At 55.9% G+C, this 24,440-nt stretch overlaps 1 protein-coding gene across 1 annotated transcript in view; it reads left to right on the forward strand.

Moving 5' to 3' along the window:
- The window catches only part of Ell (elongation factor for RNA polymerase II), a 44,530-nt gene that overhangs the window by 16,042 nt on the left and 4,048 nt on the right, over positions 1-24,440 (forward strand). The window contains exons 2-7 of the mRNA XM_006989154.4: positions 15,898-15,945; positions 19,370-19,491; positions 19,619-19,782; positions 21,148-21,413; positions 23,050-23,174; positions 24,138-24,225. Coding sequence (XP_006989216.1) covers positions 15,898-15,945; positions 19,370-19,491; positions 19,619-19,782; positions 21,148-21,413; positions 23,050-23,174; positions 24,138-24,225 — 813 coding nt within the window. The remainder of the gene's footprint in view (positions 1-15,897; positions 15,946-19,369; positions 19,492-19,618; positions 19,783-21,147; positions 21,414-23,049; positions 23,175-24,137; positions 24,226-24,440) is intronic.

Here is a 24,440-nt window from a genome sequence, read left to right on the forward strand (position 1 = left end):
GGAATCTCTAGGTGGGTACCTGAAGCTCACAGCAGCGCCCTCTGGGCTCTGAAGGCTTGGGCAGCCCCATGGCCTGTTGTGGTGAGCGAAACCTTGGTTTTGGGCCCACCCTGCTCTCTGCCTACAGCTTTCCTCACTGGGCACGTGTATGAGTTTGCTTTCTCTTGTTTTGATAAAACACTGACCAAAAGCAACTTGAGGAAAGGATTTATTCCAGCTTGTAGTTATAGTCCAGCATCAAGGAAAGTCAGAACAGGAACTCATGACAGGAGCTGAAACAGAGGCCGTGGAGGAGTGCTGCTTACTGGCTTGCTCAGCCTGCTTTCTTACACAGCCCGGGACCACTGCTGGCACTGCCCACATGCGTCATTAATCAAGAGAATGCCATGCCTCCAGACTTGCCTGCAGGCCAGTCTGATGGAGGTGATTCCTCATATGACATTCCCTTCTCCAGATTGTTCTACTTTATGTCACATTGACAAAAACCCTAACCAGCACAGTGTCCCGTGTTCCTGGCTATCCTGGCATCCAGGCGTCTGCGTTGTACCTGAGGCTTCACCTTCCCAGCCTTGTGCCTCTCAGGGGCCTTCATGCAGCTTGCAGCCTGGGTACACGTTACCTAACTCACACACTTTCTTCTGGAACCTTGGTTCGAGCTCCATGACCCCACCACCGCTGCATGCTGCCTGCCTGTGAAACCAAACCAGCACCTCAGGGCCTTGGGACTGTGCCTGCTCGGCTGAACCTGGAGGACCTGTCCCCAGGCAGCCATGCATGTCACAGCAGAGCATCCTTGCAGGTGGTCTTTAGAGAATCTCAAAGGAATGCTTTCCAGAAGGGTTCTCTGTCCCCTCAGGCGTGTTTGGGGGCGGCTGGCCTCAGGGCACTTTCCTGTTGTGTTGGAGTCAAGGCCGTGCCAGACTCTGAGCTCTGAGCAGTTACGGTCCGTCCCTCTGTGCTTTGTGCAAAGCCACCTCGTCCACTTTAAATTTGCTCTTTACCGCTCCAGACTGCGTTGTCCACATTTCCTGTTCCGTTCTCTGCTCTCTACTTGCAGTCTGACGAAGAGCGGTGGGTGAGGAGTGACCGTCCTGCAGCCTGGTGTTCTGCTCTGGAATTTCCTCTGCCAGTTTATTTCATTTGGTTTGTTTGCTGAGGTAGGGTCTCCTTGTGCAGCTCTGGCTGGTGTGGCGCTCACTGTGTAGACCAGCTGGGTTTACAGGGTGCACTGCTATGCCCAGCTTATTTTGTTGGTTTTGGGTGCACCCTCCCTGAAGGCCTGGCTACAGGCAGGATGCAGCCAGATTCGTTGCCAGAGAACAACATGAGCTGGCAATGGGAGCTGCTCGCTCATTTTTTGGCACATGCTCCACATGCTCCCTTCTCTAGCCTTCACTCAGACTTCTCACCGCAGGCCGTTCCTGAGCCAGCCACTGCAGTAGTTACTCTGCTGTCTCTGAGGCAGGACACCCACCGGACAGGAACGGAACAGTGCTCTGTTTTGGCTCTTGAGTCTCATGGCTGAAGAGGTTTGGTGTGTGCTGGCAGGAGGTGTGGCTGGTCACATTGTGACAACAGATGGAAAACACAGCTCAGGCTACAAGTGGGGCCAGGCTACAGAAAAGCCTGTCCCTAGCTCCCCCTTCCCCAGCTAGGTCCCACCTTAGTGTCTCCTCCTCCTTTGGACACAGTGACACCACAGGGACAGGGTGTCCAAACAGCGAGCCTGAGGCCCAGCACGTCCAACCAGGCACGTGTGCATTCGTTTCTGTGAGATCTGATGAATGCAGAGTCCCAAAGCCACCAGTGCAGAGGTGCAGATTTCCACATACCCAAGGACATCTTTGTTTTCCCACTTTTTTTTTTTTTCCCTTTTGGTTTTTTCGAGACAGGGTTTCTCTGTGTAGCTTTGTGCCTTTCCTGGATCTCGCTCTGTAGCCCAGGCTGGCCTCGAACTCACAGAGATCCGCCTGGCTCTGCCTCCCAAGTGCTGGGATTAAAGGCGTGCGCCACAGCTGCCCAGCTGTTTTCCCACTTTTTGACACATGCCTTTAATCGCAGCACTCACCAGGTTGGAAGCCCACACGGTCAGCATTGCTCAGGGAGCACTCTCAGAACAGAACAGAGGAGGACCCCTTTTATGGGGGTCCTCCGTCCTGCAGAGGCAGGCACTCCCTTGCTGTGTGCGGCCCCAGCTTGAGACGGGGCAGGGATAGCATAGCCAGGCTGCCCTCTAACTTGCTGTATAGCCAAGGCCTTCCTTGAGTTGCTGATCCTCCTGCCTCCGCCTCCTGAGTGAAGGGACTTTAGGTGTGTGCCCCCATGCCTCATGTGACTGCAGCAGGGCTCCTGTGTGTGGACACCTGCACCCCCAGGGCAGTACAGGGGAGGTAGCATCTGCCATTGGTCTTAATGAGATGTCACCTTGGGCAGACATTACACATGGTGGTGCTGGGAGCTCCCTGTCACCACATCCTCACCGGCACCTGGCAGTGTTAGTAGCTTTGGCCATTATCTCACAGTTATGCCGTGACTTCTCGCCATCAAGGGCAGAAACTTGGTGTCACAGACCACAGTGAGTCCACCTCCTGCCTGCTAGCACCTGGACTGCCCTCGTGGCCAAGGGCACAGTGTTCAGCAAAGCTGCTTCCTGCCCTTGACCTGAAGCCAGGAAGATGGCTGTTGCCATAGGAAGGAGGAAGTGTGCCTGGCTGTTCCAGGCCTGGTCTCTGCAGGTTCCACTGTCGTGGGCCCCTGAAGGGTGCGTCTGCCCTGCTGAACTGTCTGAGCCTCAGTCCCGGAGTATGGAGCACATGGAGTATTGATGAGGACTGCCTCCCCCAGCAGACTTTGCTCGGCTCTGCTGGTTGTCCTTACCCTTGGCAGCTCCTCCCACAACAGTTCTCCCTTGAGGGTCCTGTGTCACCCAGGCATCTGCCTGTGGACAGGTACCAGGCTCATGGGGACCATCCTGGAACTGGTGTTTTCACAAGGCCCTGCCCTCCCCGCCTACCACTCAGTATGTCAAGATCTTCTCCACAGCCAGAATGGCCGAGAAGAATCCAGTTGGAGGCTCAGTGCAGTGGGCTGCTCCTTTCTGTCTCAGTGCTAGGGAACTGCTGGGAGGTGAGCTGCGTGCAGTGTGGACTCAGGGCAGGACTGGATTCTGGAGCTTGTGGTCACCTCCTCCTTCAAAGACCCCTGAGAAAGCAAAGTAGGTGTGTCTGTGCACAGACAGTCTCTGTGTGTGTGTGCATGTGTGCGTGCATGTGCAGCCATGTGTGGAATGCGGATAGGAAGGGGGCCGTGAGTGTTCTGATGGCAGGTTTGTGTCTGAGGTGGCACAGAGAGGGAGGGCTGTGTCCTCCCTGGCCCATTGCACCCGGTGACTAGGGGTCAGAGGACACCAGGGCTGCACGTGTGGTCAGTGTCATTGTGTGCCTCAGCTTAGCCAGACCTCGGGTCCATGTTAGTTCACTAAGGATCACAAATATTAGGATGGGCTTGTGTCATTTGTGCCTACCATACCTGCTGTCTATGGGATAGTGTGATGGTGCAAGGTTGCCAGCAGACTGGGAGTCAACCAGGTAGACAGCTGTAAGGAACAATCCAAATGGGGGCATGGGCCTCACAGAGCACCAGTATGGGCACCTCAGGCCTACAAGGCCAGACTAGCCACTGTCCAGGCATTTGGGCTGAGATGACAGATGTCCTGGAGAAGTTTCCTTTTGAGGACATCTGGAAAGCTGTTGGAGGAGGCTGGAGCCTGGTTTGTGGGGCCAGAAGCTGAGATCTAAGGTCGTGGAGGCTTGAGCCATATGGAGGCTTGGGCACACAGGCTGACAGGCGTGCATTCCCTCCCTCTCCTTGGTAATCTCCTGACCCGATAAAACTGTTGAGAACCTTCCCCAAAGTGACTGTTTCCTGGGGGGTCGGCACCGTGCAGAGCTCTGAGCAGAGGGCTCAGCTGCCTCCGCCTCACACTTACCTTGTCGCCTTGAAGATCAGCCACTTTGTCTCGCGGCAAATAATAAATGGTGACAGAAAGAAAGCTGAGGAGTCTGGGCTGCAGTCCTCCCGCCATCCCCATGGCTGGCCACCACAGACAGCTTCGCAAGTGCTGGTGCCACAGGGACAGGTGTCACAGCGCCACCTCATGCCCCGTCTTAGCAGAGAACCTGCCTTTCTTCATGTTTGAGTTGGGCCTGCTTGCCCTAGCTGGCTTGGGTCAGACCGAGGCCTTTGTTAGGAGGGCCGGGGGTGCAGCTGCCCGAGCGAGCGAGCATTTTTGCTCCCTCTCTGAACTCCCACAGCCATTCTGAGCAGACTGGCAGCACGACCTGTCAGTGTGTGTCTCCTGCACTCAGGCTTCTTCGTGGGCCCTGCTGTTAGAGCCAGCTGAGTAGCTGAGGGGTAGGGGAGCCCTGAGTGTGCTCCAGTGTGCTTGGCTCTCTGTGCTGGGGTCAGGTATCTTCCTGAAGAGATGCCAGGAGACAGATGCTGGACATCAGCCTCTGCACAGACTGTCCAGAGACCAGAGTATGTCACCCTGAGATAGGACGCATGGGGTGTCCGTAAGCCAGGACGGTTCCTCTGACACGGTCCCTCCCCGCTGACGTAACTGCTCATGCAGGCTCTGCCGCACAGTGTGGGGACAGGGGGCAAAGTCCCTTGCAAGGGAGAGGCAGCAGCAGCTGGGGTGGAGCCTGTCAGACAGCACGGGCCCAGGAGTCTGACGCTCATGCCTTCATTGGACAGGGCTTCTGTGCCTGGGACCCTGAGGACCTGGCCACTGGGGCGGGCAGGGGTAGAAGGGTGAACAAGGCGAGGCCTTGGGTTGGCCCAGGGAAGTCCAGGGCCGTAGTGGAGTGTGCAGGCCTGCCGGGAGGCGGTGTGTTGTTTAGCAAAGTTCTGGAGTTGCATGCAGGTCATGAGTGGGGCTGAGTTGCAACATCGGGTGAGATCAAATGGCGTGGTAGCCAGGCCGGGGTTGTTCAGGGATAACAGAACTTGGTGTCCTGTGAGGCGGGGTCCCTACACCCTCATCCAGAGCGTGTCTTCTCTGTGCTTGTCCTGTGGTTGAGATTGGGGGTGGGCCTTTCAATTTAAGGGGGTGCGAAGTGCCTTGATTGTGGCTGCTGATTTGGTTGTGGTTTCCTCAGAGAGCTCATCAGGGTAGCCCAGGGACCGCCCTGACACCCTGCAGGAGTGGGTGGGACAGGCCAGCCTATCTGCTCCATGTGCTTTGGTGGCAGAGCTGGGTAATGTCCTGGCTGTGACATCAGTGGGGTCAGTGGGCGGGAAGCATGACTGCCTAAGAAAGCTGTTCTGGAGGTGGGCGCAACCACTGAAGGGAGTTGGGTAGATTATTTGAGAGATTGTTATAAAACTTGGCTTTTTGGCAGTGTGGTGGTGCATGCAGGTGGATCTCTGTGAGTTCCAGGACAGCCAGGACCACATAGTGAGACCCTGTGTCAAAAAAAAAGAGCAAAAACCTAATAAACTATGCAACAACAACAAAATACTAATAAAGCACAGCTTTTCAAAAAAAAAAATGGGGTTTGTTTTGTTTGTTGTTTTTAAAGAATAGCTGGTAATAGTGGCATGTGCCTTTCATCTCAGGGAGTTGGAGGCAGGTGAATCAGGAGTTGGAGGCCAGCCTGGGCTACCTGAGACTCTTTAGAAATTCAAGAAGGAAAGTCAGGACATCCAGAGCAGGAGCCACCCACACAGGATAACTGCCCTAGAGCCAAAGGACAGGCCCCAGGCCCACTTGGGCAGTGGGTACAGCACTTACGCTCTTGGTGCTGTCTTAGTGCCCCAGAAACAAACGCCCCTTCCTGGCAGCAATGGTTTAGTGTGTAATGTATGAAGGAGGACTGGAGGTGATGGGCACACTGTCATCCCGGCAGGGGGGGTTGAACCCACCATGATTAACTAGCAAAACTCTTGACTTTAAAAACAAAAAAGAGAGCTGGGCATGGTGTCGCACACCTTTAATCCCAGCACTCAGGAGGCAGAGGCTGGGGGATCTCTGAGCTCAAGCCAGTCTGGTGAGTGACAGAGTGAGTTCCGGTACGGCCAGAACTACACAGTGAAACCCTGTCTCAAAAAAACAACAAAACAAAAAGGGAAAAAGAAAAGCTAGACACACCTGTCTCCTTGGCACTTTAGACACAGAGGCAGGAGGATTGCAGAACACTGGGGGCTGGCCTGGTGTAGGTGGTGAGTTCCGGGTCCGTCCGTAAGACTCTACAGAGCTAACAGACTGCAGCACCCAGCTGGGGGGCTCTGGTCTCCATCCAACACCACATACCCAGGCACGGGGGAGAAGACCAACAGTCCTGGGTCATTCCCAGCTACATAGTGAGTTTGAGGTAAGCCAGGAATGTGTGAGAAAATTTAGCTGGGTAGTGGTGGTGCACACCTTTAATCCCAGCATCCAGGAAGCAGTGGCCGGCGACCTCTGAGTTTGAGGACAGCCGGGACTACACAGAGAAAGACTGTCTCAAGGAAACCAACAAATGGAAAAAAAAAAGAAAATCCAGTGTCCCTGTAGGAGACAGACAAGAAGAGGGAGTGGAGGAGATCAAAGTGACAGTCACATGGAAGGGTGCTAGGTGGGGCCGCCTCTGCCTCAGCTCGGTGACACTGACCCAGGAGGACAGGTTTGATGTTTGGAGCTTCCAGGTCAGAGGCATTTGTTACACAGCCACAGATCCCATGAACTGGGAGGCCCTGGGGACACTCGAGAAAAGACACATGCACAGGGGCAGGAAATGTGTGTGAGGGGGCTTGACAGCAGTTCTCTGGTTCCACTGCCCAGGGCTGCAGTAGGGGAGTGGTCCCTGCTGGGTGGTGTCTTCAGTTACAGCCTCGAAGAGGCAGCAGATCTCTGAGTTCGAGACCAGCCTGGTTTACAGAGTGAGTTCCAGGACAGCCAGGGCGACACAGAAGCCTGTCTCGAAACAAACAAGAGACTTCCTTGAGATGTCGTGTGAGCTTGCTGGGTCTCTCTGAGTCAGACAGACAGACTTGCTGTGGGTCACTAAGTGCTGTCTGCCTGCTCTGTGGGGCCTGCTTCCCAAGCTCCGGTCCTCACAGGGAGGCACCGTTCCCAGCAGGGTCCATAGCCTTGGCGACCACACTCATCCTGCCAGGAAGCCAAGGGAGAATTCCTTAGCAGCATTTCCCAACAGGCTGGACTTTACTGGAAAGGGGTGGCTGCCAGGAGGTCTCTGGCTAGGGCTCAGCCCCAGCAGCCCTCCCTCTCCTGCCTGCAAGCCTCTGAGAAGACAGCCTGTGGCCTGGCGCCCCAGGAGTGCTGGAAGAAGGGATCCACACCCTCCTTTCCCTGATCTTCTGTCCTGGATGGGGAGTAGGATGTGGATGGGGGGGTACACTGCTCAGCAGGGTTGACATACAAACTGTGAAGTTCCTGGCTCCAGGAGAGGGCACAGCTTCACCCAGCTCACCTTGGCCCTAGATGGGACATATCTAGTCTTTGCAGCCTTGAGACCAGTGTCTCAGACACAGCCCTTCTCTTCCTGACTCGGGGTGCTGCCACAACATAATTGTCGAGCTGGAACCATGTCTTCATAGCCACCAAATTGAATTGGGGTGCATATGCCTTTCAAAGGCATGACAGGGTTTAGACCACGTTGGCCTCCTGAGTGCTGGGATTAAAGGTGTGTGTCACCACTGCCCGGCAGCAACTTTTTTTAAATTTTAAATATTTGTTTATTTTATTTTTATTATTTTTTTTAAGATTTATTTATACATAGAAGAGGGCACCAGATCTCATTACAGGTGGTTGTGAGCCACCTTGTGGGTGCTGGGAATTGAACTCAGGACCTCTAGAAGAACAGTCAGTGCCCTTAACCTCTGAGCCATCTCTCCAGCCCTATTATTGTTTTGTTTTTCGAGGGTTTCTCTGTGTAACAGTCTTGGCTGTCCTGGAACTCTCTCTGTAGACCAGGGTGGCCTTGACTTTCTTGAGATCCTCCCGCCTCTTCCTCCCAAGTGCTGGGATTAAGGCATGCGCCACCACTGCTGTCTGTCTGTTGTATTCTGGGTGTGGATGTCTGTTGTGTGTTAGGTGCCTGGGGAGGGTTCAGATTCCTCAGAGCTACAGGCACTGGCAGCTGCCTTGTGTGGACGCTGAGAACCGAACTCCATCCAACAGAGCAGTAAACGCTCTCAATCAGAGAGCCAGCTCGGCCCCTTGTTTCTTCTTCCCCTTAGAACGATGCTGCATGGGTGCTTTTGCCTGCATGTTTGTCTGTCTGCCTGCACCATGTACACATGTGATTCAGGCAGAGGCCAGAAAAGGGTGTTGGGACCCCACAAACTGGAGTTACAGACAGCAGTGAGCTGCCATGTGGGTGCTGGGAACTGAACCCGGGTCCTCTGAGCGGCCTGTGCCATTTCTCTAGTCCTGCCCTTCATTTGTTTTTGAGGCAGTTTTATGTAGCCCAGGCTGGTTTCTAACTCACTGTAGGCAAAGATAACCTGATCTCTTGCCTTCGGTTCTCAAAGGCTGGAATTACAGGTGTGCGCCACCATACACAGTTTATGGGGTCCTGGGAATGGAATCCAGGGTCTCATGCATGCTAGGTGAGCCCTCTACCCATTGAGCCCCAGCCTCTTGCCTGTCCTCCCTCACCCTCCCTTCTTTTTGAATCAGGGTCTCTCTTGTGGTCTACACTTCCTGTGGCAGCCATCAGGAAGCCTGGGCACTAACACTCTGTCCTTTTGCTCAGTGAAAGAGTCCCAGTCTGTCTTCCCCTGAAATTCCCAAGGTGGGTCGAGATGCTAGCTTCCCTCTGGACTGCCTGGGTACTGAGTATGAGCACCTTCCTCACCCTGACCCCGCAGTACTGGATATGGTGTCAGTGGAGCCTCAGCCACACTCTGTAAAGTGTCCCCTTGCCTTACAGCTTGCATAAACACTTCCTGTTGCCTCCCCCAAGCTGCTCTCTGGAGATGGAGAGAGGATTCCAGGCTCTATGTCCCGATGTTTGTCTTTGTGTCCCCGAGCTGCAGGGAGGGGGACTAGGGGTGTCTTGGGACCAGCCTCACCTGTTCCCACTACATTCCCAGGCCCAGTGACCATGACACTCACCTCACTGCCCCACAGGATCTGAAGCCAGCTGGCTCTCAGCCTCTTAACAGTGTGGACCCTGCTGGTGCTGTCCGCCAGACACAGTGGCCCTGCCAATACTCGGGCTCACAGCTGTGTCCTCTGCCAGAAGCGTGACTTCAGCAAGCTTCAGGAGTGACACATGTCCCCAAAGAGTATGACTATTGCAGCTGCCTGCCAACAACACATAGTCAGGCTTGTTAACCTGATAGGACCAGGTTGGGTGTCACCTCCAACCTACCCTAGGGATGGTGATGTGACCCCGTTAGCCACATAGGTTCTCCAGCACCCACCAGGGCCCTTCAGGCCACTAGAGACCTCCCACATGTACTAGGGGCCAGTCTAGAAGTTGCTGAGACTCACAAAGTGTCACACCTGCTGTCACCTGGCCCATGGGACTTACTTTCTTGCTGTAGAGGTGGCACCATGAACTAGGACCCTGATGACAGCAGCAGATGGAAAAGCAACCCTGGACTGCAGAAGGACAGGTCCCTGCCAGGATAGACAGCTGTCTTATACTTCCATATCCTTGTTCACTCACACACGGCAGGAACCTGAGGCAGGAGCTGATGCAGAGGCCATGCGACTTACTGGCTTGCTCCTCATAGCTTGCTCAGCCTGCTTTCTTACGGGACCCAGGACCACCAGCCCAGGGATGTCACCACCCACAATGGGCTGGGCCCTCCCCTATCAGTCACTAAGAAAATACCCGACAGGTTTGCCTACAGCCCAGTCTCATGGGACATTTCCTCAACTGAGGTTCCTTCTTTTCAAATGATCCCAGCTTGTGTCAAGTCGACATAAAACTAGCCAGCACAATTGACCCCTTGTCAGCTTAACACACACAAACACATCACTGCTAAACCATAACCTTTCCTTTCTTGTTTTTCCCCAAAATCACACGTTAATTTCAACATTACAACATAAACATTCCAAATTTTAAAAGTCCCACATCTTTAAAAATTCAGTTTCTTTAAAATAGCCAATCTCTTTTAACATTCAAAGTCTCACAGCTGTGGGCCCCTGTAAAGTCAGAACTAAATGCTTTCTTACTTCAGGAGGGAGAACCAGTGAGTACACAGTCACAGTCAAATCAAACCAACCCTACTGTGCACATCACTCAGTATCCAGCCAGGCACTGGTGGTGCACGCCTTCAATCCCAGCACACAGAGGCAGAGGCAGGCGGATCTCTGTGAGTTCAAGGCCAGCCTGGTCTACAGAGTGAGTTTTAGGATAGTCAAGGCTACACAGAGAAACTCTGTCTCAACAAACAACAAAAATTAAAAAACAACAACAATAACTCAGTATCCATTGTCTGGGATCCACTCAAGATCTCCTGGGCTCCTCCAAGGGGAGTGGGTCACTTCTGTGACTCTGCTCCGATGCTCTGCACACAGTCGTCTCCCGGACTTAGGCCGCTTCACTCCACTGCTACTGCTGTTTCTGGTGGCCGCCCCATGGTGCCGTCATCATCTCCACAACGCTGGGGTGGCCGCCCCATGGTGCCGTCGTCATCTCCACAATGCTGGGGTGGCCGCCCCATGGTGCCGTCGTCATCTCCACAATGCTGGGGTCGGCCGCCCCATGGTGCCGTCATCATCTCCACAATGCTGGGGTGGCCGCCCCATGGTGCCGTCGTCATCTCCACAATGCTGGGGTGGCCGCCCCATGGTGCCGTCATCATCTCCACAATGCTGGGGTGGCCGCCCCATGGTGCCGTCGTCATCTCCAAATGCTGGGGTCTTGTACTAGAGCTGCTCTGAACTTTGACCAACAGCCTCATCGGCTCGCCATGACTTTCCATGTCTTCAGAACCAGGACGACGTGGGTGACTCTTACACTACCAAGTTTGGCTACAGACAGGAAGTACAACATGGGCCACTTCTGGAACACAACTTCTGTGTGCTCATCCTGGGAAACACTTACCCGAAGATTTCACTCAAATGACGCCAGTCTCTTCAGCCCCAGCTGAGCAGTGTCCACTGACCTGGCGAAGCAGCAGTTTACTTATTAGTTCTGGTCTCTAGTTGATCACAGCTGATTCCTCAGCTCCAGCTGATCAGACACCACAGCTTGTTCACACAAAAGGCCTGGGAGAGTCTTTGCTTCCCTGAAACTTGACGAGGCAGGTCTCCATCGTCTGCATCGCTCTCAGCACTCTTACATTCCAGGCTCCTCAGAACAGCTCACGGAGCTCTCAACACCCAGTGGCCTTTCTGGCCCCAAATCCCAAAGTTCTTCCACAATTCTCCCAAAAACGTGGTCAGGTCTCTCAGCAATACTCCACTATCCTGATACCAATTTCTGTTGGTTACGGTTACTACTATTGCTGTGATGGAACATCGTGACCAAAAGCACTTGGGGAAGAAAGCCTATTTGTCTTATACTCCCACATCACTGTTCATCATTGAAGGTGGGGACCAGTGCCAGTCTCCAGCCCCTGGGCCAGAAGGACCCAGTTCCCACCCCCTGCCTCCATCCCATTTACCATGCCCTCAGGTGTGCCTGCCCACCCTCCACAGCCCCATGTTTCGGTACCCACGGGATAACGGCCACACTGATGTCCCCTCAGCTAGAGAGCCAGTGCTGGCCACTTCCTGTCCACCACTCCCTGCCCCTGCTGACACGTTCTTCTTGCTTTTTTTTTTTTTTCCACAACAACCCTGAGTGTCCCCGTCCACCCTCACCCTGTGACATTACTGTAGCATTCATTTAGGAACACGTCCCAGTCGTCAGCCCATTTCATGGGGTGGGGGTCGTCACACTGCTGTCTGGGCGTTGTTCCAACCCCCGCCTGCCCGCCCCTCGTGGAGGTGAACGTGAGATCCCATGATGGAGCTCCCTCCCTCCTCTCCACTCACCTCCCAAGGCATCTCCTTGCCTCTTGTGTGGATACTTTCTTCCAGTCCCTCGCCGACCCATTGGCTAAGAGAAGCCACCACCCAGAGACCCATCCCGATCTTTGATTGGGGACCTGAATGCAGTGTGGGTGTCTTCTGAGTGTAGCGGAGGCCTGCAAGGACCCCTGCTCTGGGTCTTCTGTCTCGCTAGGACCTGTTGGGAACCAGGGCTGCTGTGCTGTGCTGTCCACGTAGTTGCCAGTGGGAGGCATGCTGGGTCCCGACAGGGCTGCCTTTGTGTTCATCATTGCTCACTTGCCGTGAGTGTTGTGTGCTTGGTGCCTTGTTGCTAGGGTGGTCACTGTGTGCAGGTGGACAGCCTCATGGGTCTCCCCTGGCCCGTGACCCACTGAGACCCGGCCCTTGCAATGCTCTCTCAGAGCTCAGCATGCACACATGTTAGTGGGAGTCCTGTGCCCCTTCAGGATGGTCCTGAGTGACGCGTTAGTGGAGGGGAGGTGCCAGCTGTAACAGCCACAGCACCCTGCTTTAGGGTGGCAAGACCATGTTACTTCTTGGTTTGGTTTGATTTGAGATAAGGTATCATGTAGCCCAGGCTAGTCTCAAACTTGCTGAGTAGTTGGAATGACCTTGAATTCTGACCTTTGCTTCTCAAGTGCTGTGTTTACAGGTGTGCACCACCATGCCTGAGTCCAGATTGCTTCTTTCTCAAGCCTAGAATAGCTGTTGGCACCACATCACCCGCCTGAACTGCAGACCCAGGGCTGTGGTCCGGTACAGAGCCCCCAGGCCCTGCCACCCACAGGCTTGCCTTCTCCTGCTGCCATCAGCTGGCACCCGTCGCTCACTGACCAGATCGGGGTAGGGCTGGTGCTGGAGCCGGTTGGTGCTCTCAGCAGCCGGAACCTCAGAGGGCTGTGTCCCCTCTGACTGAAACCAGCCCAGGGGGCAGGGCTTCTACAGGGTCCAGACTGTAGTCCTTTCTACACCTGGCTGAAAGTGAGACTTCATTCCAGAAGGTTCTTGGATGTGCCAGGTGGATCTGTATGGGGGTGTGTGGGGGGGCACACTAAATGTAGTGTGTGTGCTGGACCCTGATTACAGCAGAGCCTCCAGACCAGAGGGTTGCCGGGGATGTGGCAGGAGTGCGTGGTTTAGAGCACAGGACACCTTTGGAGAGACAGGCCTCTGAGTCTGTGCTGTGCTGTGTGAAGAGCTTGGATGTGAGGCACCCTCCCTCCGTCCTTCACATGGCCTGACTGCCTGGTCCCAGGTCAGAGGGGCCAGAGGTGGCAGCCACAGCCAGCTAGGCTTCTAGGTCCCTCCACAACCACCTGCTGGGCTAGTGGCAGGCACTAGCAGGGCAGCTCACCTTGGTCACCTGTCTCCCCCACACTGACTCAGCCGTGGACCTCCAGCTGTTGAGTGGGCCAAGGCCGTCATGAACAGCTGTGGCCCTTGGTTTGTTGTGGAGCACTGAGCGACACTCATTTATTCATCTCTGTGGCTTCACTATGACCTTGTGACGGGTGTGGGTCTTGGCACTCTGCCCAGAGGCTGTTGACTTTGGAGGCAAGGTCTTGTCCTGCAACGCAGACTGACCTGGGATTCACCGTCCTCCTGCCTCAACCTCCCAACTGATGGCGCACCAGCATGTGCAGCTCTTTGCAGGTTTCCATGCCTTCCACAGCCCTTCGGTAGCTGCAGTCAAATGACGGGTTTGCGTGGTTGTTCAGGTGGCTGCTGGGCGGAGCCTCTCCTCTGAGCCAATGGCTGCTTGTTGACAGGAAGGACCCAGCCTGTATGGCTAGGAGCCCAGGTTTGTGACTGCAGCCAGGTCACATGGGGACAGCCACTTGGGGTCAGCCTTCCCAGGTCTCAGGAAGGCTGAGCTGGGCATCCCTGTCCCTGTCCTCTGAGACAGCTGTGGGAGAATGAGCAGCCAGGGAGTCTACAGAGAGGGGGAGTGCCCGTGGCCGCCAGGCCACTCTCAGAGCTGGCACCTTGGGCTGCCACCCCAAGACTCCATGCATGTCCTGGAGGATGTGTCCTTGTCCCGGCCCTCAAAAGTCTGGTTGCATGGGTGTCCCCATGTTCTGCTTCCGCCCAGCCTCTGGAGAGCTTGGCCCTGGTGGTAGGTGTGGGCCAGGCTGCACTTGCTGTTCCTCTTCCGGAGCACCTTCTAGGCCTCAGGCTCAGTGCCACAGTGACTGATGGTTCAGCCAGCAGGGCCACCTGACCTGTCTCCTTTGCTCCAAGTGGTTCTGTGTCTTTCAAAGGCTTCCTTTAACCTGTCTTTTCATTTATGGTAAGATACGGCTCCAGTGACAGTCCAAGCATGTGTATAAATCTTGAAAAAAGAAAGTGGAAGGATAATGAGTGGGACTTCCCCTTGCTCTGGGGCCCCCTAATCCACAGAGACATCCACACAGGCAGGCAGTGCGCAGAGGTGGCTCCCATACTGTCTGGCTGGTGAGGGATTTTGTTTTTTTATTTTTTAGTCAGGGTCTCACATAGCCCAGGCTGGCCTCAAACTTTCTGTGTAGCCAAAGATGGCTCCAGGCACTGCCTCATCCTTCTGTGAGCTGGGACTCACTCCTGCAGCATGGGGCCATTGGACCCGAGGTCATGTCCAGCTCACATTCTGCTTCTGGGTGGCTCCACCAGTTGCTAGCCCTTTAAATCTCAACAGTGTGGGCTTTGGCTGTGAATTCTCCCACTGTCCTTGGTGTGGCACACAGAAGTGTGCAGTGGGGCCAGGACTGGCTCAGGGATGGACAAGTGTGCACCTGCTGTGCCCAGCATCACACAAGACCAACCCCCACCACCCTGTACAACATGTTCAGACGTCGTTTGGTCCTGTGAGGGGGGTGGCTTGTCTTCTCAGCATCTGTCGTTTGTTGTCCCTGAGGACACGCCACCACTCACTGGGTAGGAGACTGGGTTGTGGTGTGGCTGTGACTCTTGTAGGGCCTCACGTGTGCCTAGCACAGTGGCCTCATGTACGCTGCCTCTCGTACATGGTCCTGTGTGAAAAGGGGGTGTAGGGTGTTCTGGGATAGGGCTGAGCAGCTGGCCTGCTGTGAGGGGCTGACCCTCTGCAACATGTCTGGAGAGCAAAGACAAAGGGACCCTCGCTACCTCCACCCTGGGGTCCAGCTGGGTGCCATTTGTAGGGCCGCAGGCTGCTTCACCCTGTCTCTCCTGCCGTGCCAGCTGGTGGTGTTGGTTCTGGCTCTGCCCAGTGCAGGCCCCCTGTCCCCTCAAGGTCTGCCCTGCACCGGGAGGCATTGGCGCTGCAGCTGTGCGTCACTTCCATGTCTAGTGGAGAAGCGGAGGGGCAGGAGCCTGTGGACAGCAGCATCTTGGAGAGAAGGTGGCCTGGACCCAGTGAGTTCAGGAGCAGATTGGAGGCTGAGCGATGTGGTCAGCCTGCTCTGGGCGGGAGCCCTTCAGTGCAGGGTTCCTATAGAAGCTGCTGCATGGACGCGGTGTCCGAAGGACTGGACAGGTGTCCCCACCCCAACAGCAGGAGGCGCTTGTAATGTGCACCTCAGTTGGGCTCATGGTTTGAAGGATCCTGCAACTGGTAGTGTTCTGGGCCTGGGGACTGGGTGATCTGCTCCACAGAGGCCACAGCGTTTCGAGCTGTACCCTCCTCCTCTCCTAGGGAGTAGGCCTGTAATAGCATCCAAGGCTCCTGACCCCTCCCTGTTGCTGGCTGCCCATGTCTCCAGGCTCTGCTTCTGTGACTTGGACTCTGGCAGTTGGAACTCCTACTGACCCTTCACAACCCTTTGTGTCTCTGAATGAGCTTTGTGCTCTGGCCCTGTGTGGCTGGAAGGGTGTGTGCTTTCTGTCCACTGAAGCTTTCCCTTTTTGTTCTCTTGTAGGATGCTGTGTCACTGAGACCATCCATCCGATTTGAAGGAAGCCAAGGAGTGAGTGTTTCCTGTCCTGACACACACATGGGCTGTGGGAGAGGGCGGCGGGCACAGGCTGGCTCCTGCCTGTCCACATGTGGGTGCCCCAAACTGGGGCAGGGTGGTCATCTCACAGTGAGCCTTGGGGTGCCCTCTCATGGGCGGATGCCATTCCTGCCCCCAGGGAGGGCATGTGTGCGGTATTCAGACAGGAATGCCTCCATGGCAGTTCCTCCACCCCAACCACCTTGTGGTTCTGGGGAGGGAGCCAGACAAGAGCTTCACCACTCAGCTACATCTTTAGGCCTCTGTCTTAGTCCCTGTCCTGTTGCTGTGGGGAGACACCACAGCTAAGACACCTCCTAGAGTACATTGAAGCGGGGGCTTGCCACAGTTCCAGAAGGTTAGTCCATCGTAGCCGAGAGCACAGCGTCCCAGGCAGACGTGGCTCTGGGAAGTGAGAGGTGTACTCTCTGGTCTGTATGCAGAGAGGCTCTAGGCCTGGCCTGGACTTTTGACACCCTAGTGACACCCCTCCTCCAACAAGGCCACACCTCCTCCAACAAGGCCACACCTCCTCCAACAAGGCCACACCTCCTCCAACAAGGCCACACCTCCTCCAACAAGGCCACACCTCCTCCAACAAGGCCACACCTCCTCCAACAAGGCCACACCTCCTAACCCTTCTAATGCTGTCGGACAGGGCCTTCCCCTGGTGACTAAGCATCACATAGATGAGCCTGTGGGGTATTCCTGCTCAAGCCACGACCGCCAGCTCCCGAATGACGACGCAGAGACTTATTATTAACTATGAAGGCTTGGCCTTTAGCTTAGGCTTGTTGCTAACTAGCTCTTAGAACTTAACCCATATTTTTATCAGTCTACATTCTACCATATGACTTTTACCTCTGTCCCCTTCTGTGTGTCTGTCTCTCTTGCACCTAAATTCATCTCTTACTTCCTCTTTCCCTGCCCAGAAGTCCCGCCTATACCTCTTGCCTAGCTGTTGGCCATTCAGCTCTTTATTATAGCAATCCCAGCAATATATCTTCACACAGTGTACAAATATCCCACAACATCTTTTCCCCCCTAATTTTCCTGCATGTCTGTCTGTCTGTCTGTCTGTGCACTAAATGCTCAGTGCCCGCTGAGATAGAAGAGGAGAACTTTGCGTGCCCTGGGACTGGTGGTTGAGAGCCACCATGTAAGTGCTGCAATCGGAACCCAGGTCCTGTGCAAGTGCTCTTAAGGCTAAAGCAATCTCTCTAGCCCCTACCTTTTTTTTTTTTGGTTTTTTGAGACAGGGTTTCTCTGTGTAGCTTTGCGCCTTTCCTGGAACTCGCTTTGGAGACCAGGCTGGCCTTGAACTCGCAGAGACCCGCCTGCCTCTGCCTCCCGAGTCCTGGGATCAAAGGCGTGTGCCACCACCGCCTGGCCCTTTATGTTGTTTTAAACGGAGAAAACATTGCTCAAGACATTTCTCAGCTGTTAGCCTGCCACCCAACTTAGCTCCTGTGGAAGACTCTTCCCCTCACACAGATCATCTTGAGCCAGGACTACAGGGAGAGCTAAACAGGCTTGGGGTGATGCCAGTGCCCCTGGTAGCTGTGCCTCAGACAGGCAGGGTGGCTCCCAGGTCTCAGCCCACCTCACTAGGCTCTGTGCCTGCGGATGCTGAACGTAGGCCCCTTCTCACCTCAGACAACCTAGAGCCAAGCTGGGGCCTCCCTAGAAGTTCTAAGTGCCAGCTGCACCCCCTGCCATCTGAGACATCAGCAGGCTCTGAGCTGCACACTGGGCATCGCCCTGGGCAACCGAAGCATTCGCCGAGGCAGACCCAGCCCCCTGGACCTTTGACCCCTGGCCTCACGCCCTGCACTGGCTCTGAGTAGCTTCCCTGCCCATCCCTTCCACCCTGGCCAAGATGACATGGCTCCAGCCCTGTCTTCCTGTCCCCGGGTGCCGAGCTCCCTGCTCGCCCCTCTCTGCAGGCTCAGTCAGAACCCCCAGCTCTGAGTAGCACATGAGACCCACATGGGACCCTTCCGTGATCTGTGCACTACAGGACCTTGAGCTCAGGCTGCCATCCCTGTGTGTATAAGGAGCCCGGCTGTCACTGGCTGTGACTCAGGGCTTGTGCCAGGGAATGTCTCAGCTACAGCCTAAGCTAGGAATACGTGTTGAGGACAGGTGGCATGGAGTCTCCACATACTGGGCCCATTCAGAAGTCCCTTGCAGTTCCCTGAGCCTACAGCCAGGTAGCTGCTTCCTGTCGCCATTCAGTAGAGAGCAAAAGCCACAGCTGGGACCTTGGCAGATGGTATGAGTCTTGGCGGCATTGCTTTCATGACTCCTTGCAGGCTGGAGAGCCAGAGGGGTGTGTGTGTGTGTGTGTGTGTGTGTGTGTGTGTGTGTGTGTGTGTGTGTGTGTAGTGTAAGTGTGTGTATGCATATGTGTGAGTGTTGTGCATGCACATATGAGGCCATGTGCTTGTGATTATTGAGCGTGCACACCTCACACCCAGGGTGAGTTGTGAGAGGCAGGCCAGGGTTTGACATCTTAGACGCTAGGTGCAGGCCACTATGTCCTCTTTGGACCTGATGAAAACATTCCGGGCCTGGAGCTAGGTGGGTACAATACTGGTCTGCAGCATTCCTGAGGCTCTGAGTTTGTCCCCAGTTGCCAAGCAAACCAGGTGTGGTGCACACCTGTCATCCCAGCCCTGAGGAAGTGGAGGCAGGACAGTGAGAAGTTCAAGGTCAGCCTGGGCCACATTGTGAATTTGAGATTGGGCTAGGCTAGAGACCCTGTCTCCAAAAACAAACACATTTGAGCTGGGCAGTGGTGGTGACACACGCCTTTAGTCCCAGCACTCCAGAGGTCAGAGGCAGGTGGATGTTGGTGAGTTCAAGGCCAGCCTGGTCTACATAGTGTGGTCTAGGATAACCAGAGCTGTTTCATAGAGGAACTGTGTCTCGATAAAAACCACACACAAAACAAAAACCCACATCTGCATTAAGGCAGACACAGGCAATGGGGCCTTTAGGTTTGGTTGCTGAGCCAGGCAGGGCCATAGGATGGAATGCACACCGTGTCTGTCTGCAGACCCGTGCTGGCAGGGGTGCAGGCCGTCCTGGCAGCTGGATGCATCTTGACCTTCATGGATGCCCCAGGTCAGGGCAACCCCATTGACAGGTGGGGAACCTGAGTGACACCCAGAGGTCAGGGGTTAGGGGGCGCTCCTCTGCTGCCTGAGTCTGACAAGAGTGTGGGGCTGAGTTGCCACCCTTCATGCCAGGAGGTCCCACGGAGGAAGACGCTTCCATGTCCCGCTGTGCAGGCTGCATATTGGCGGCCATTGCATGGTGTCTGGGGGGTGACTGCTGCCTTGCGCTGCAGCCTCCGCACACCAAGGACCACAGCAGCACCCTCTCCCCACAGCACATCTCCATACCCCAGCCTGACTGCCCTGAGGAGGCACGGGCCTTCTCCTTCTACCTCTCCAACATCGGCCGAGACGGCCCGCAGGGCAGCTTTGACTGCATCCAGCAGTATGTCTCCAGGTAAGGCCCTCAGGCCCCGGGGCCCCACAACTGCCTCAGCTAGCCTGAGCCTCTTCCTGCAGTCCCCCGGGCTGGATGGCATGGCTCAGATGGCACCCCAGTGGTGGCACTTGCCCTTGTTCTGCAGCCATGGGGATGTACACCTGGACTGCCTGGGCAGCATCCAGGACAAGGTCACTGTGTGCGCCACTGATGACTCCTACCAGAAGGCCCGACAGAGCCTGGCACAGGCGGAGGAGGAGACTCGGAGCCGGAGTGCCATCGTCATCAAGGCTGGAGGCCGCTACGTGGGTGAGTGGCCGGCAGTGTCCACAGGTCCACGTCGGAGGGTGTAGGAGGGTAGGGCTGTGGCTGCAGGGCCTGGGTCAGCCACCCTCTCCCAGTCTGTGCCCTGGGGACCTTCATCAGAGACGCGCAGGGCTATGGGCAGGTCAAGGCCCTACTTGGCTCTCCAGCTGTCCCCAGCCACTCCTCCAAAGGGCACTGTGGCCACAGCTGCGGACTGGGAGGTGGGCGAGCTTGGCCTCATGAGCAATCGATCCAGCAGTGAATGGGCCAGCGCCAGGCGTCAGCAGGGCGGAAGGAAGGAAGGGCCTCTGCTTGCTGTGTGATGTTTCCATTTGTGTAGTGATGTGTGTGTTCCTGATGCACAGTGCAGCCTGCGCGGCCTGTGTGACGGCACTCACCGGCTGTCAGTTGGTGTGCTCTTCCCGGGGAGACTGTTTCTCGGGAGCTCAGCCTCCGTGGGTGCTTGTAGAGCTTGGTGCCGGCCTGAGGGCTTGTGGACTTTGCTGTCCACTGTAGCACGTGTGGTGAGTTCGAGGCCAGTCTGGTCCACGTGGGGAGGGGAGGTGAAGTGGAGAGAAGGCTCGGCTGAGGACCCAGGTTTGGTTCAGGTGGTCCAGCGCCCTCTACTGGCCCCTGCACATAAGGGCTCAGACGTGCACCCAGGCAAAATGCACATGTAAAAACAAGTGCATCTCTGAAAAATAAGAGCTGGAATTCCATATTGCTTCTCCCCAACCCCGCACACTTGCAGTGGGCAGCTTTGGGTAGGACTTAAGTCGAGCGAGCACTTTGTCCTCTGTGCTGTCCCTGGTGACAGGCACTCTCAAGGTCAAGATGGGGTCTGCACGCATGTAAATGGATCTGTGGTCCTGTGGACACAGTGCGGTTGTCAACCTCATCTTGTCACACCGTGTTATAGTACCACGGGGACTTCTGAGACAGGCACTATCTAACCTGTCATCTCAGCACCCAGGAGGCTGAGGCAGGAGGATGGTGAGTCGATAGCCTGGCCTACATAGTGAGACCCTGTCTCCATACCAGACTGAACCAGATTGTGAAGGAAGTTCTGGCTGAAGGCTTCTCGGGGTTGGGTGCTAGGGCTCCGATTTCACATATCCCATGGTGGTTGGCTTTCCTAATTCCACAGGCTGGGACGTGTCATCCCCAGTGCCTTCTGTCTCTGGGCTGTGGCAAGATGCATACACGCTCAGTTGCACAGTCTCTTCCCCCGCCTCTCTTCTGTTGCCCACTGCTTGCTGTGCTGTGCTGTGGACCCTGATGCTGTTCCTCAGTGTTAAACCTGCTGCACCCTCTGTGGCAGGGTGTATGGCTGCCCACTGCACCCTGACACCCAAGCTCTCACTGCAGGCAAAAAGGTTCAGTTCCGGAAGCCAGCACCAGGGGCAGCCGATGCGGTGCCCTCCCGGAAGCGGGCCACGCCCATCAACCTGGCAAGTGCCATCAGAAAGAGCGGTGGGAGCGGAGCCAGCAGTGTGGTACAGAGGCCCTTCCGAGACCGGGTGCTGCACCTCCTGGCCCTGAGGCCCTACAGGAAGGCCGAGCTGCTGCTGCGGCTGCAGAAGGACGGGCTGACGCAGGCGGACAAGGACACCCTGGACGGCCTGCTGCAGCAGGTGGGTACAGACCAGCCTGACCACACGTGCAGTGAGCATTGGGAAGACAGTTCTCCAGGCTTCCTGACTCCACGGTGGTCTCAGGCCCAGCCTCCTGGAGCCATGGACATGTCCTCAGTGCTTTCCTAGCAGGCAGTACCCACGGACCTGTATGGTGTTGGAGCACAGTTTTGGCAAGCAGCCGCTGCCAGGAGACCTGCTCAGAGCTGTGTCTGTGACCGCTGTTGCCCTGCCTGTTCACGCCGGGCTCTGCCTTCCCGCTGCTCCCACCCACGACACTTCCTGGGGCTCTGCAGGGCGAGCCCTGGTGCTGACTCCAGCCCCTAGCCACGGGTGATGGGGTTCTCAGTGGAGAAAGGAGCTGGCTGTCTGGTGATGCAGTCTTGAGTCCAGTCACAGCGTTTCCCACCCTACCCACTGAAAACACAGTCAAGGGCTGGAGAGACGGCTCAGTGGTTAGGAGCACTGGCTGCTCTTGCAGAGGACACAGGTTCTGTTCCCAGCACCCATGTGTTGGTTCACAACTGGAACTCCAGTTTCAGGGGATCTGACACCCTCTTCTGGTCCCCATCGGCACCAGGCATGCACATGGTGCAGACACACACATTTGGGCAAAATGCCCACACATGTAAAATTAAAAAAATAATAAATTTGACAGCACCAGCCAGGCCTTGGGGAACAGCGTGGAGGTGGGTTGGGGTTGACCCTGCCCTGTGCTCTGGGTAACAGCACACTGTCAGGAGTCTCACAGAAGGCTCTGGAGTCAGGAGAGACCATGGAGTGCACACAGGTGCAGCGTGCGGTTCCCAGGCCTCTCTCATGTAAGCAGCCCTATCAACTGCACTTGGAACAGATGGTGTGTCTGTGGGTAGCAGAATCCCACAGGTTTTGAGAATGCTCCTTTACAACCTTCCCAGGTCAGCAGAGGCCCTGAGCTCTGCAGTGAGGCCTTGAGCACAAGCAGGGCAGGCAGTCCAGGTGGGTAGACAGACCAAGGAAGCCACAAGTCTGCCCTAGGGCAGGATGCTGGCAGTAGAAGATGGTCAGACCACGTGCCATCATGGAGTGACCATCACTCAGCCAGGAAAAGGCCCTGCCAGCTTGGCATGCTGGCACACCTGTGATCCCAGCATCCAGAGACAAGCAATTTTAAGTTCAGGGCCAGTCTGGGCTACAAGGCAAGGCTATATTATATCTCCAAATCCCAAAACCCATTCCTCTCAAATGGCAGAACTCCGAGTACTCACAGGATATGGTCTTGGGACAGCTGAGTGGCTGGTGTATGCATGTGCCTCACTCTGTAGCCCAGCAAGGCTGGCACAGACGTGGCCTTGGCCCCTCGAGGCCCCTCTGATGAGATGCCCTGAGCCTCAGCTGACAGACAGCCTGGGATGAGCGAGAGAGAACTGGCTGGTGGTCACCAATCTGAAAGGGCTGGAGGCTTGTGAGGGGCTGTGGGTATATGGGTGGCATGCTGTCCCTCATCCAAAGACAATGTCAACCTTCCGTGGTCAAGCGCAGGGAGGCTGAGGTGGTCTAGCCTGAGAACACAGGTGCCATCCGCATGCATGTCCCTGTAGAATCCCCAATCATTCACCACCCCAGACTTGCTTAGTGACAACTGGATATCGTGCAGGTGGCCAGTGTAAACCCCAAAGACGGCACGTGCACTCTGAGGGACTGCATGTACAAAGATGTCCAGAAGGACTGGCCCGGCTACTCGGAGGGCGACCAGCAGCTGCTGAAGCGGGTGCTCATGCGGTAAGGTCCTGTGTGGACGTGGGTGGCAGCGGCCCCACCTCCAGCCCCAGCCTCAGAGGCCTTGGGCAGGCCACAGCCTGACAGATGGATGGCTCTCGATCATAGCCGTCCCTAACAGTGCAGGCTCCTCGGGGCCGGGGTGTCCCATCCATGTCCCCATGGCTTCTAATGAGCCTCTTGGGCCCTCAGAGTACCTGAGGCAGACTCCTGAGAGTGGCACAATGATTAAATGCTTCCCCTGGGCATCGGTGCTGGGAGTAGGGCAGCTAATTGGTTCTTGAGTGATTTCTCACTGAGAGATTGCTATCGATTCCTCAAGTTAGGGACACCAGCTCACTCTGGCTGGCCTCGAACTCAGAGATCCGCCTGCCTCTGCCTCCCAAGTGCTGGGATTAAAGGTGTGCACCACCACCGCCCGGCTTCTTTTCTTTTTTTTTTAGCCAGGGTCTTAACTCATGGCATGGCATGCTGTCCCTCATCCAAATGCATGTCTTAACTCCCGACCTGCCTCCTGTCTCTACCTCCACTAGTGCTGCGCTGAGAAGCGTACGCCCCGTTGGCAGGGGTCCCCTGCACCCAGGTGCTGAAGGTCCACAGTGGGCCTCTTACCGTCCACAGGCAAGGGTGTACTTCACCTGTGTGAGTGGGCCAGTCATCACCTCTCATCCCCTGTGATGAGTGATGAGCCACTGGGTGCTCAGTACCAGGTCAGGCTGGCAGTGAGGGTGACACCTTGTGCAAAGCAGGACCACATACAAGGTCACAGCTGACACAGGATGGCCTTTGTGCCGCGGGGCCCCACGTGCTGACTGCCCACACCTCCCTGAGGACCCAGACTGGCTCAGCTGGGCACCTGTCCCGCATGCAGCCCAGCTCTGGCTCTGGGAATCTGGCCCTCGGTGTAGCCGTGGTCCCCAGGGCACAGTGGCAGTGCCACTATGGTGCCTCTACCACTCCGTACAGGAAGCTGTGCCAGCCGCAGAATGCCATCTCCGACTCCACTGCCTCCAGCCCACCCCGGGAGCACGGGCGCGCAGCCTCACCCTCTCAGGTACCTGCCTGGGGATAGGAGGGTGGGGTCTTCATTGGTACCCCACAGCCCTCCCTGGGTGTCAATGTCCACTGCCTAAGTCGTGCAATTCCCTTAGGGGAATCGCTTTCTTCAGGGGCCCGGAGGGTCTGTCTGGGTGGCCATGTGTCCCCAGATCTTGTCCCTTCACCCCCCAGTGCCCACAGCCATGTATCTGCAGAAGGCCTGTGAGTGAC

This window comes from Peromyscus maniculatus, chromosome 17 (assembly GCF_049852395.1).
Source record: "Peromyscus maniculatus bairdii isolate BWxNUB_F1_BW_parent chromosome 17, HU_Pman_BW_mat_3.1, whole genome shotgun sequence".
Lineage (NCBI taxonomy): Eukaryota > Metazoa > Chordata > Mammalia > Rodentia > Cricetidae > Peromyscus > Peromyscus maniculatus.